At 44.2% G+C, this 13123-nt stretch overlaps 1 protein-coding gene across 9 annotated transcripts in view; it reads left to right on the top strand.

Annotated features, from left to right (window-relative positions):
- Positions 1–12058, top strand: part of PHACTR1 (phosphatase and actin regulator 1) — a 304744-nt gene extending 292686 nt beyond the window's left edge. For all 9 annotated transcript variants that reach the window (XM_085051888.1, XM_085051887.1, XM_085051892.1 and 6 more), the window contains 3 exons: positions 1666–1806; positions 5023–5099; positions 7229–12058. In XM_085051888.1, the coding sequence (XP_084908014.1) occupies positions 1666–1806; positions 5023–5099; positions 7229–7244 (234 nt within the window). In that variant the 3' untranslated portion in view covers positions 7245–12058. The remainder of the gene's footprint in view (positions 1–1665; positions 1807–5022; positions 5100–7228) is intronic.
- The last annotated feature ends 1065 nt before the right edge of the window (positions 12059–13123 follow it).

Here is a 13123-nt window from a genome sequence, read left to right as displayed (position 1 = left end):
TGTGATATCAGCCATGGATTTCAGGACTCTTTCACAGCCAGAGCACTGGCACAAGAGTCAGTGCATCTTTTTTCCATCCTCATTCCTGTTCTCCTGAGCATCTTACAGGCAGGACATCAGTGCAGCTCTGCAGACCCTCCACATGAGGTGCTTGAACCCAGTTTGTGTGTGCATGCTCAGGGATGGTGGTGTAAGGAGAGCAGCCTCACTGCCACCTCCCATCAAAATCATCTTTTCTAAACACAAGAGAAAGACAACAATCCGTGCCAAGAACAAGCACACAGGCTTACAGCCAGATGCAGGATAGGTTGGTGGAGCTCCAGCCAAATGGTGAAGAAAGGTGGGAATTTGTACCCTTCACTTAGTATCCTGGCTGTTTAAAATCTTAATTCTCCCTGGAAGATGAAATGCAGGGAACTGAGATACTTAATTTGGAAGAAAGGTGGAGTCAGGAGCATAAATAATGTCGCAGAATAGAATCTCAAGCATTTTATTAAATATTTAGACCTTTCGCCCTTCACAAGGGTAAAGTATTTCAAACACATCTATTTCTGGTGAGTGGAAAGAGCATGACATACTGTGTAGGAAATTGTTATCAGGATGATATTTTTCGTGATGTATCCTGGTTACAAATGTTCTACTCTAACAGTGAAACTTTTCAGCTAATCTACAGCCACATGCATACATTTATGTATCACCTTCTTCAGAAATGACTGTGTATTTGCACATGTAATTGCACATTCACCAGCATGTAATTGTGTAATTGCACATTCACCAGCATGCTGTGCATCCAAGGAGAACTGATCCTTGAAAGCCAACTCCTGTCCCTGCCCATGTAACTGGCTGTGCAACATGTGGACTGCCAGCACACTAAATTAAGAGGAGTTTTGACTATGGCTGACTATTCTGCTGTGGAATTTGAAAATGCTTTGAAACAATGAAGATGCTTTCCTGATGCTTTCCTGACATGATACAATCTGCCCTTTGCCTTTTTTTTTTTCCTTTCCTTAAATGCATGCATTTTAAACTTTCAAAAGTTAAATATACTGTGGCACAAAACAGAGCTGTCAAGAGATACAGTAAAAGTTCAGTGAGCACTAATCATCCTGCCTGCCTTTTCAGGAAGTAAGGACAGGTCTGCAGAATATCAGAATCGAAAAAAAGGTCGTTTCTCACCTTATGCACATAATTCAGGGTAGCAGCCACTCCATGCCTTGGCCTGACTCTTCCCAGGCAGTACTAAAGTACAGACAACAGCAGCAGAGGGCTGAAAAGGGAACAGTCTGTGCAGGTAGTTTTAAAGATGTGTTGGGGTCTTTGTCTCTTCCTGGGACTTCAGTGCACTTGAAGACTTTGTTGCTTTACATCTCATCTCTGCAAGGGCAATCAGCCTCAGCTGGGGATTGGGGTCTCCAGCCACAGCAGCTGCCCAAAGAACAGTGGGCTGCTCTGGCAGCAAGGTGAGATGATATTCAAGATGTTACAACAAGAGGGTATTTCCCAGGTAGCAATTCTGTGAAAGGCCGATAAAAACACAGCACTGGTAATGTCTGAACCCTCTTATTACCACAGTGGTGGCTGTAGTAAAATAAACCCCCAAGCAGCACTCTACAGAGAAAAAACAAAGTCCTAATGTCTTTTTCCATTCCTTCCTCAAACCTGCAGCTGAGTCAGAGACCCACAGTAGAAGAGCTACGTGAGAGGAAGATCCTCATCCGCTTCAGTGACTACGTGGAAGTGGCAGATGCGCAGGACTACGACAGGAGGGCAGACAAACCCTGGACACGACTCACAGCCGCCGACAAAGTAAGTGGAACAACTCTGGGAGAGCCATGGCCTGAACAGCCAGAGTATGTCATGGCAAACAGCATCACTTGGGTTCCACAGGTCCCATGGCTGTCAAGGAATAAACATCCACCTGACATTCCTTCCCAACACATCTGTGGTTTTTTCCCATTCACAAGGTTGTTTGTTTGTTTGAGTCATAAATCATTGGCAAGAAGGTTTCTATATGCATGGAAACCAGGAGAGGGAAGGAATCCCAAGTCCCTTGAGGAAGGGTCTTGATGACAACCCTGTTGTTTGTTGGTTTTGGTCTTGCCACATAATGCTGCCAGCTGAGAGCTCTGGCAAGACTTAGCAGAGCAGTGAGACAGGAGCGTGTGCCAGAATGGCTGTGCCAGGACAGGACAGGCTTGGGTATGAAAATGCCAGTAGGTCAGTTTGGCAAAGGTCTCTCCCTCCCTCCAAAGCCAGGTCACTTCTCTCTGGTGTGTTACAACAGGGATCTTTGCTCAGGATTTCTGCCATAGAGTATTTTAAGCACTGAACTGAAATCACATGAGACCTGCAGATGAAAAAAGACACATATTTGGTATTGATGGCACTGCCCTCTGAGTGCTGGTGGAACTAAATGGTATATCTGGTGTTGGTATTGATGGCAGAGGGTTAAATTGCTGGTGAATTATATCAGTCACAAATTATATCAGTCATTAATGGGACCCCAGGAAAGAGATTTAAAAGGCTTTATGGACCTTGTAAGAAGCAAGGACTATGAGGCTCAGTGATTCAGTCATGAATCTGACAGTCACTCTATGATGCCCTTGTAATTTCAAAGACTTCATATACCTGAATTCAAGCTTGGACTATTTCCTTGCCATGGAACTCACTCATCCAGCAATGGAGAGCATGATGTCCAATGTTTAGAAAATTAGCAGGATTTCCAGTCATGCCATTCATCTGTGGTGCTCTTGGTTCTATTCACAAAGGATAGCCTGTTGTATAATTCAACCAAAGGACTTGTATGGTTTTGTGACATTGGTCTCCTCCTTGATAGAGGGATTTTTTCAGTTTAGCTTTGGTTAAGTTAATGTAGCATAAACTGATCTGAAAAAAAAGGAAAAATTTCTCTGGACTGTTCACAGACCGTAATATACAGGGTAAAATTAGCTTTTCTCACTTTACTTCACCATGTTTGACAAGATCTTAGTTAACTGACAGTTTTATTCTCTTCATTGGTAGGTGAGGGAGGGAATAAATCTTTCAACTGGTTCTGCAGCCTTTGAGAGATCCCTGTCTGGGATGAAAGGCATGGACAAATTTCAGCTGGGCATAGAGAGTTATTTCCAGACATGTCCTACCTCATCCTGTGTCTCTGAAAAGAACAAGCATTAAATACCACTGTTAAAAGTAGCCTGGTAAAGAGTTTAGTATTAAGGCAGAGTACCTTGATGTCACTTTTTCTTTTTTTTCATGCGTATGCAAGTTCAGTAGTCAGAGAAAATGGTTAAGTCCTTCAAATTAACCTTTTCTCACCAAAGCAAGTATCATCATCAGAAGAGATGTTTGTCATTCAAATATTACTGCCCTTCATGGCATAAGGAAGCATAAGGTTGGTTTTTGTTTAGGTCCTGTGGACATTATTCTGATTTCTGCCACTCAGCTGACCTGCTTTTCCTCAACACTGTGTCCACTGTTGGAAAAAATAGCCAGGAAAATTGAAACAAAACTGCCATCATCCCATATAGGTTTATTTTCTTCCAGAGCTGTGATTCAGTAGCTGTCTTCACTGGTCAGCACAGGCTAGATTTATTGCAAAAACAGATTTTGGCAATGGGCATTTCTGTTTGCCAGTAAATCTTGCTCTGTGTGCCGGGTGGAGGGAGCTGCCTTCAGTCAGAGTTTGTGTTTACCAGGTCTGACCCACAGGGGAAGGAAAAGGGTGCTTTTGCATCTCTCCAACTGATGAGGGATGAAGGAGGGAATAGATCTCAGTCCCTGTGGGAGTCAGGAGCCCCTGTGGCCTCCTTCACAGTCACTTCAGTGGCAGATTGGTCTGCTGAGGGCAGCCCTGGAGCTGCTGCATAGCCATCACTCTGTCCTGATGGATGGAGGCAGCACCTGACAGGTACTTCTCAGGGAAATAAGAAACCAAAGCTGTGGAGAAGGAGCAGAAAGGGCCTTTTCTGTAGAAAAACACTTGCAAAATCTATCACTTAGGGCTATTGAAAGCAAAGGTAATTGATGACCAGAGCAGTGGCTGTTGCAAAAATCCTGGTTTGGGCTCATGCTACTCATGCTGGTTTCAATTGCCTTCATTGAGAAAAATTCCTGATAGAAGTAAGTACCACTTACTGGAGCACCCCCTTTCCACCCCTGATGCTGATGTTTTCAGCATCACACAGAAAGGCAGTGCACACACCATGGGAGCATTTGGCCACAACAGACACCTTGCACGTCCCCTCCAAATGCTCACAGTGAAACACTTGTGAGCTACGAATATCACAGGGCTGTCAGTCATCTGGACTTTGAGCTTGGGACTTGAGCTGCTGAGCACCATCTCTACCATGCAGCTGAGTCCCTGCAAGTCACCCCCTCTGGTTTTTTATTCTTCGATATTTCTCTTCCTGCCAGTGTCCCTGGTTTTCTTTTCCCTCACAGACAAGCCACAGAGGCTGAATACCACCACACCATGGCAGGTTTTCTGCTGGATTAATTTGTTGAATCATTCAATAAACAGTACAGCTGAGTCAGAAAGGAAGAACAGGGCAGAGGGGCACAGCCTGAGGCAGAGTAAAGGGCAGGGAGCCAGGTATCCCTCTTTTCCTTCCCAAGTAAAATCAATTGCTTTAGGTAACTTCACCTGAGGAAATTCAGGACCAATAAAGGCATAAGACATCTCAAGTACAAATCTGTCAGGATCTGGGCCCAGTCTAGTCACAATCCAGCTCTGCAGCGCGTATTTTTTTTCTCATGCTTGAGCTAATTGGGATTTTGTACATGTAAATGTTTACATAATTAGCCAGAATTGGGTTCTGTACCTGTATTGTCTGTGGTATGTTTTCAAATTGAGCCATTCCACTAAAGCATTTCCTTTTCACATTTTAAAGTCTTTAGGTTTGTCTTTCTCTCTCTGAAAATTTTATCTATCTGCTTTACTTTTAATATACTGTTTTTAGAACAAAGTGAACTTATTTTGATCTCTCTCATTTATACATTTATGAGTTTATTTGTCCTTTGCAGGCAGCCATTCGAAAAGAGCTTAATGAATTTAAAAGCTCTGAAATGGAAGTTCATGAATTAAGTAGGCATCTAACAAGGTAAGCTGAGAGATTAATTTTTTAAGACTATAAATGAATATTGTTGTTAAAAAAAAAAAACCTAAGCCGGCAGCTGTTTCTCCAACACACACTGAACACACCGTGAGGTCTAGACAACATTTAGAATTACAGGCTGTAAAAGCAGCTCACACAGACGAACACATGCTGCCCCATGATGGGGTGTTAGGCAGGCACGTGCCGTTTAATGAAGTATAACCTCTTTTTTTTTTTTTAATCTTCATGCTCTAGCTGCATATCTGCTCTTCTGAGATCAAAAGTTTAAAAAACACGTTGATGTCTGAAGTAGGACAGGGAACCCTTGTGGAGCACATTGCAAAGTCTGAATGAGCAACACCAAGCCCCGCTGAGTTTGTGGCTGTTCCACACCATGCAATTCCCACCCACAGATCTCCTGCTGTCCTCCATGTCCAGCCATGGGTGACGCAGTGGGGCATGGCAAGGTCCACACTGTAAGAGAGGCACTATTATTTACACCTTGGGGTTTTTTTAGTTTGAAGGTAGAGACTGAATGAATTATCCATGAGTCCAAACCAACCACCTTCCTCTCTGACAGGCTAGGGTTAAAGTCAGGCTTTTGCAAATCAACACTTTAAAGACAAGTGTTGGGTACTGAAGACAAGTGACAGTGAGATCTGGTGCAAAGCTGGAGCTGCCCTTGTATTAATGTGTTCATCAGCTCAGCGCTCATAAAAAATGCAGGCGGTACTTTTAGGAAAAATACAGAAAAGCTTAAGGCAAAATTAATTTTGTATTAGGGGATTTTTATGTGTATAAATTAATAATTACATTAAAATCTGCCACATGTATTATGCATATATTCCCTTGCAGAAACAATCTCCCTTCTCCTTCCTAGCATGTGCTAGGCTGGCTGCACTGGGGTCTGTAGTGACAGAGTGCTGCTAGACACAAGCCAGCTGCTCCTGAGCCACAAGGTCTGGGAGAAGCCTTAGGATGTACAATTGGCCTAGATCTGTTGACGTCTGTGACTGAGCCTTTGAGGGACATTTGGCTCCTCCAGGGTGAGGTGACAACTGTAGAAAGGATGAGGCTGTTTTAAAGGGGGTGTTGCTACAAGGAGTCAACTCCGTTGAGAACTCCATTGAATTCCACTAAGCCTTTAGCATCCCATAGCATACAGACTGGTTTTGTTTTCCAGAAGTCCCCCTGGCTGCTTGGCTTTCACAGATTTCTGGGCAGTATTTTTCTTCTCTTCCAGTGCTGGAGTGAGCAGTGACCCTTTAAGGTGGCTCAGTTTGTATCTGAAAGTCACCAAGCAGCTCGGACTCAGTAGGTCTGGGCCAGGCATGCACAGAGCCATGGCTGATGTAACAGAAATTGGGGTAAGGGTGTGCCTGAGGAACACTGGGACATACTGGTTGGTCAAGTGGCTTTGGGAAATACGCACTTGAAGGAAGTATGCTGAAACAAAAGAGAGAAATTCCCTTAAATTAACTTAGATAAATCACCATTATAAAATCATTAGCAAGGTAATGAGCTCTTCATGTCATTAAGCAGTGGCATGAGCAAAGAATGTGTCACTTTACTAGTGGGACACATTAATTAAATCATAATAGAGAAAAAATCAAAGCTTAAAAAAAAGTATTTGCAGATCTGATAAACCCAGGCCTTCTGACACAGGGTGCCTTTCAGGAAGGGGGCTGTTTTAGCTCCATTTGTCTCTTTTACCTCCAACATTAAGGAATAATTGCACTAAAACTCTATTTAAATCTTTCTGGCAGAAGACCATAAGGTTTGTCTAAACCAGACAATTTTTATGGAATCAGGCCTTGTATGGCCTAAAAGAGGGTGAGATGATCTGCTATCACCCACTCAGGGATCCCATAGGATGAACCAAAATGAATGTTTCTGGTAGATTTTGGTGCAAACAGCTTAAGCCTATGAGCTGTGAGTCTGGCGAGGACCAAGGAACTGTGAGTGTCTGTCTGCTCTGGATCCCCTTCTCTGCATGGCTGATGTCAGTGCTGCAGGAATCGAGCTGCCTAGTGGTGTCACTGTAGCAGTTAGTTCTACAATTTTTTTAATGTGCAATATACATGTGAGAATACTATCTTATTGTTTCTCCTTTTTTTTTTCCCCTTGGGTTTCAGGTTTCATAGACCGTAGCAGATCAGTTCTACCTGACTACTATGCCATCTTCAAAACATAACTAAAAGGAACCATAAGTGCTAGTATTATTCACTTCCCTGTTACGTACAATGTAAATCTTCTGAACTGCCTTTTTAAAAAAGAAAAAACAGAAAAATAGTAGAAAAATAAATATAAAAAAAAGGAGAATTGTATTTACGTGTGATGAGTACTGCAACATCATCAGACCTGCTGGTTCAAGCTTCAGTAACAGAAAATACCCCTGGTGGGAATTGTGCCAAGACTTGGCATCTGTGTATAGGACTTTCCCGGCATGTGGATTTGCCATATGTGTTCCAGCCCAGCTGGTGGTGCAACCATTGTTGTCTTCAGGCACCCCTCATCCTGACAAGCCTCTGTCATCAACTCTAGAGAGCCCTGAGATGGTGTTCAGGGAATCACTTGGCCTGGGTGAAGTCTCCAAAAGATGAGCCCTTGTGGCACTAAAGCACTTAGACCAAACACTTCTTTCAAGCTGAGAGCACCTTATGAGGATGGTGAAGGAGCAAAATTACTCCATGGGCCAGCCCATCTGTGAATGTCATCTGACTAGAAAGGCATTTCTTTCCCTGGAGAAATTTACAGCCAGTCAGTAGACATTGTTCAGCTTCCAAGCAGAGAAAGGTATCACCTCTGAAGAACAGGACTCCCTACTGAAGGCTGCTTCGGTTCTAGCAACTGTTTGTTTTCCATTTATTTCAAGTATAATTTTCTAAACCCAGCTGTGAGCCCATCAGCAGTAAGTGACAAGAACGTTGAGGACCAGCAAGCAAAAACTCATCTCTTCATGGTCACTGCATGGCATCTGCTCCACTTGTAGTTTGTCTTTACACCCAAACCTCATGACTGTGTGAGAATCAACATGACCCTAGCAGCAGAAAAAGCTGGAATTCTCTTCCAGCCCTGCAGAGGAGCTGGAAGTTCCATGAAAGATATCTACCATCTCTATATCGGGTGTCTCAAGAACTGATCCTAAACTCATACTGAGCAAAGCATGACAAAGTGTGTTACCTGGCCTAACACAAGGAGTCTGGGGCATTCTTATGGATGGTGGGACTTGTCACTGGTACCCACAGCTGAGGTGTAAGGACAGCAATTCAGAGGTGTTCTGAATTTATTGGTTCAAATTTTGGTTTTAATTTATTTTTATTATAGTGGTTTAACACACAAACTGACCAAGCAGAGCTCGGAGAGCTGGTCACTCTGGGCCTGGCCTACTTGCCAACTTAAGTGTGTACTCTACAGTAAGGAAGCACACACAGCCTCACTGCATTCAAGAATATGTCTGACAGGCTTAATTGAACCTGAACACAATTAAGTGCTTTTCTGAATTTAGGCCATCACCCTCCAGAATTAAGTCCTTAACTAGTATAATGCCAGCAAGCTGGGGCAGACATTGTCAGGATTCCTTTCAAGGTTGTACAAGACACTGTTATGCCATGTTTTGGGATGGTGGCCAAAAGCACTGTAGCAACATTACTGTAAGAAGTTCCAGATTATTACTTCAGGAGACCTTTTTTCTTCCACAATAGCTATTTTCCTTTGACAGTTTGAACAGAGAGGCCAAAGTTTTTTACTACAGAATTGTTATTTCTGTTATTCTTTTACTGATTTTTCCTTTCTCGCTGTCTTCCATGTATCTATCCTCTCTTCTGTGCTCCCTGTCCAGCTCCCCCCATGCCATGCTAACATCACTCTTCACTGATTGTGGGCCAAGAAGCCTCTCCCACTTGAGCATTGAATGGCCAGTGCAGTGTAGTGCCAGCACTCGTGCCTCTTCTCAGGCCTCTTCTCACTCCTCTGGATGCAGGAGCACAGCCAAAGGACCTGCATGTAGCCCATGGAGTGGCTCTAGCCCCCAGCCTGGCAGCAAGGGCAATGCCCTCCATCTACTCTTGGTGGTGGCTGCAGATTGGCTCTCCATCTGCGACAAGCAAAAGCTTTTCATTCTCATCCATGGCCATCCTTGCGATGCTGTGGATTGTTAGCTATTAAGTAAGGATTGGGTGCTGTAGGATGGAAGATCAAAGGAAAGTAGAATCCAGGTGGTTTCTGGTGCTTCCCAGACTGGGTGATGAATTCTGAGGATCCCTGTATCACCAGCTCACAGTTGCTTTAGACAGAAGTTCATCAGTAATGGAAGTCTTCAATGTGCAATGTTATCAGCTCAGTGCAGCAGAGGCAGAGCACTTAACCTACCAGCTAGGAATACACTGCTTTGGGGTAATCTTCATGAAAACCTCGGGTTCCTGTTTATAAGTTCATTCACTTACATATGCACACAAGTAACAAGACTGCATCACACCTTTAAAAAAGGGGAAAAAACCTTTATGCTTTTGACTGCACAGACATTGCATTAGCACAGGGCTCTGCAACAGAGCTTTCCTGAAGGGCAAGTCCTTGTGTTCCCAGTATGGATCTCACACATGCCCTGGCATTGCTAGCTTAGAGGATCACAGTGAAAGGGAAGGGACACGGTTTAATGAGCAGTGGTGGCAGAAATCAGGACTTGGTAGGCTAGTGGGAGGGAAAGGTGAGGTTTTGTTTAATTTTTATTAATAAAATTAAGAGAAGGGAGGTGAAAGTCGCAGGCTGCTGCTGTCAGTCCATGGTTAGTGCTGGAGTCCCCAGGGGAATGGTCACTCTGGGCACTGCCACCATCCCTCACGGGCACAGCCCCAGGCAGTGCCCACACTGCCAGGCTGGCACCCTAAATAAACCTTTGGGCACTGCTTGAGACATGGAACAGCCCAGTCCTGGGCGATGGCCAAATGTTCCCCAGCACCTTCATCCGGATGATTCCCCGGCACGTCCCTGCTGACCACTCAGCAAGTTGCCACACTCAGCCTTGCCTCATAATTCATGCTGTCCCCAGGGCAGCTCCATGCAGCCATGCTTTTTTTTCTTATTTCTTTGGGATTTTTTTTTATTAACTCCTGGCTGAGCAGACACCAGGACACAAGTGGAAGAATTGCCATATTTCTCCCCAGTTGCAAACAGAGCTTATTCCTGAAAAGGGGGAAGGGGAGGAAAAAGAAGCCATACAAGGTGTTTGGCACTGCAGTATCACAGAACTGACACTTCATCTGCTTTTAGCTTTAGTGGTTCTGGGTAGTTTGCAAAGTTCACCTTCGTCAAGGCATTCCACAACAGCCTTTCAGGGCTGGACACTGCGGCACATCCTCCATGTGCACGCCCACTCTGGCATCCATGGGAAGCTGCATGCAGATTGGGGAACTGCTGGTCCCTTTTTTTAGAAATCTGATTTCTTGAGAATTGTTTTCTCATCTGTGAAAACCATCTGTATCATGGCGAAGAAGCTGTGATTCTGTTGGGGGTAAAGAAAAAACCAAACAACAAACTGTCATGATTTCTCTCCCTCCCAGGGACCTAGATTATGTGTAGAACATCATGATGGCATTCCTGCTAAGACCCTGTTAACAGAGTCATCCTCATTCTTATTGGGAAGAGATTAATAATGGTAATAAAGAAATTACATCATGTTTACAGAATAAGATAATAAACATGGAACAAAAATTATATTCCAGTCATCCATCTCCAGAGTTCATAATGGAGATAATCATCTAGAGTCAAGGAATAAAAGCATTTTTGTTATAATCTGCTGAATCCTGAATACTTAAAATGTGCCAGTATTTTGACATCTGTTCAGCAGCCTGCAGAATAATGAAGCAGAAATGGGGAGTAAGGAGTGGCTGGGGAGGTGGTGGGGATTGAAAAAGCAGTTCCAAGACACCAAGACAAAAAAGTTTTGATTGTTTGGGAAAAGTGATGGTGAGGAAGCCCAATAGTGACACCACCCTCCTGCCCACACCTTCACCAGCAGAGGGTTGCAGGGACCTGGTGACATCATTCTGACTCAGAGGGAATGTGGGCACTGAGGCTTTTGCCCAGCCTACAGCCCACTGGGTAGGTACCTGCAGGCTGAAGAAGTTTCAGGCTGCAGGTTTGCTGTAAGAGGCTCAGATCAACTTTGGTGTCCAGGCAATTCCTAGTGAACACACTAGGCATTATCAGAAGAGAAGGAAGAGGCAGGGGAAAGAACATAATGGACTTTTAGCTATTTTATGTTACCTGAAACAATATAGTGAGCCCATTGCACAAATATATCTCATCCTAATACATGTATAACCACTGCATTCTGTCATCACTGCAAATACTAAACTCACCCTTCCTTATTTCTACAGCACCACCTGTGCAGTGCAAACACTATAAACCAGGAGAGGGGGGAGCACTTCTAACATGCCTAGTGAAACTTGCACTCATAAAATTCAATGGGCAAGGTGGAAACCCATAGTTACACATCAATGGGGGCTCCCTGACGTGCCTGCAAATAAAATCACTTTGTATAAATAGCCATGGGAGATGACTAGGCTAATAAAAAATCAGGAAAGAAAAAGGGGACAAATTCTTTTTCCCAGGTGTTCAGTCTGCTCGAGCTTGGAACAACTTCTGTAAGCAAAGAGGAGGTGACGGGCACATTACCTGTGTTCCTGTGTGTCCCAGTTACTCCTGCACCAGTTGCATTTTCCAGTTGATATCCGAGTGTATGTATATAGTTTGTCTTTGTATAGGAGTGAGTGTGGTGGCTGTCAATCGTGCTCTTCCAGTATTGTAATTTAACAGATTATGGCTGTATGAAAATGATGTAAATAACTAGAAGAAATTAAACTGGATCTCTATGTCCTAGTTTTTGTACATACTGAAACTGCATGGTATTTAAATTATTGTTTGTCTCTGATGTATGCAGTTTCTTAAAAAAATTCATTTAAAAAGTGTTCCAGCGCCTGTGTATTTTATCACTCTCTGTCCCAAAGACTGACAGTGTAACACACAGAGGCAGTCAAGGATCACCCAGGACCAGCCAGGCTCACCCACATCTCTGTGGGAGCAAAGCAGGAGAGGGAGACTTTCCTGAGCAGATGGGTGGGATAGATCAGATGAGCCCTGAGGGCCATTGCCGGGCTGGTCCAGCACAGCAGGAGGGACAAGTGGTACCTCAGCTGCTGAAGTGGCACCTGGCACCACCCTGGTGAAGAGCAAATCCAACAGTCTGTACTAGACACACAGGCGTCCAAAAACTCCACAACCAAATCCCATCTGTCACTACGATGCTGCTGGTGCAGGCTGTGCTCTGCCAGTGCCAGCTGCCAGAGTCAATGTGCAGCCACCAAGCTGCACCAGCGAGTGCAGAGGGGCCATTCCTGCACATCCATATTGCATGTTCCTGGTTTTTCCCCTTTTTCCCCAAGTAGCTTCAGTGGTTGCACGGCATTTCAGGCTGTGACAAACTGAAGCCTCTGTGTAGTGAAAAGGGGAGGAAAAGCTTTTACAAGAGTAAGTACATGCCTTCAAACAAGCACACTGACCTCCTGCAGAAAGTGCTGAAGGTGGCAGCTCTGCTGAGGCTCTTCAGTGTTTGGAACTGATGGTGCAAACATTCTGACCCTGAGGAGATGAGTGACACCCAGCATTGTCACTGTAACTGGCAGCTGGGGGCAGCTCCCTCCCCTGACACAGAGGCTTCCAATTACATAAAAATTAAAGATCCATCTGCTTTACCTGACAAAATTCTGTTCCTTGCCTTTGCTGAGGGAGAGACAACATGATCAAAACTCTGGTCTTGGGCTTTTTCGGTTTGTTTCCATCTGGGTGACTTTTCACCTACCTCACAATCCTTGTTCGTGTGTGTTTGTATTTCTATTCTGACAGCCAACGAGTTTGTGGCTATCCAGTGAGATTTGGGTAAATAAAGTAAACAAAATTGTAGGTTTTTACTAAAGACCCCTTTCCCCCACATCGAGCTATGGCTTCCATAGCAGCAGTATATACTGGTTTAG

This window comes from Lichenostomus cassidix, chromosome 2, assembly GCF_008360975.1.
Source record: "Lichenostomus cassidix isolate B80296 chromosome 2, HeHo_3.0, whole genome shotgun sequence".
Classification (NCBI taxonomy): domain Eukaryota; kingdom Metazoa; phylum Chordata; class Aves; order Passeriformes; family Meliphagidae; genus Lichenostomus; species Lichenostomus cassidix.
Note: the sequence above shows the minus strand (reverse complement) of the source record. Positions and strands in the feature narration are given on the sequence as shown.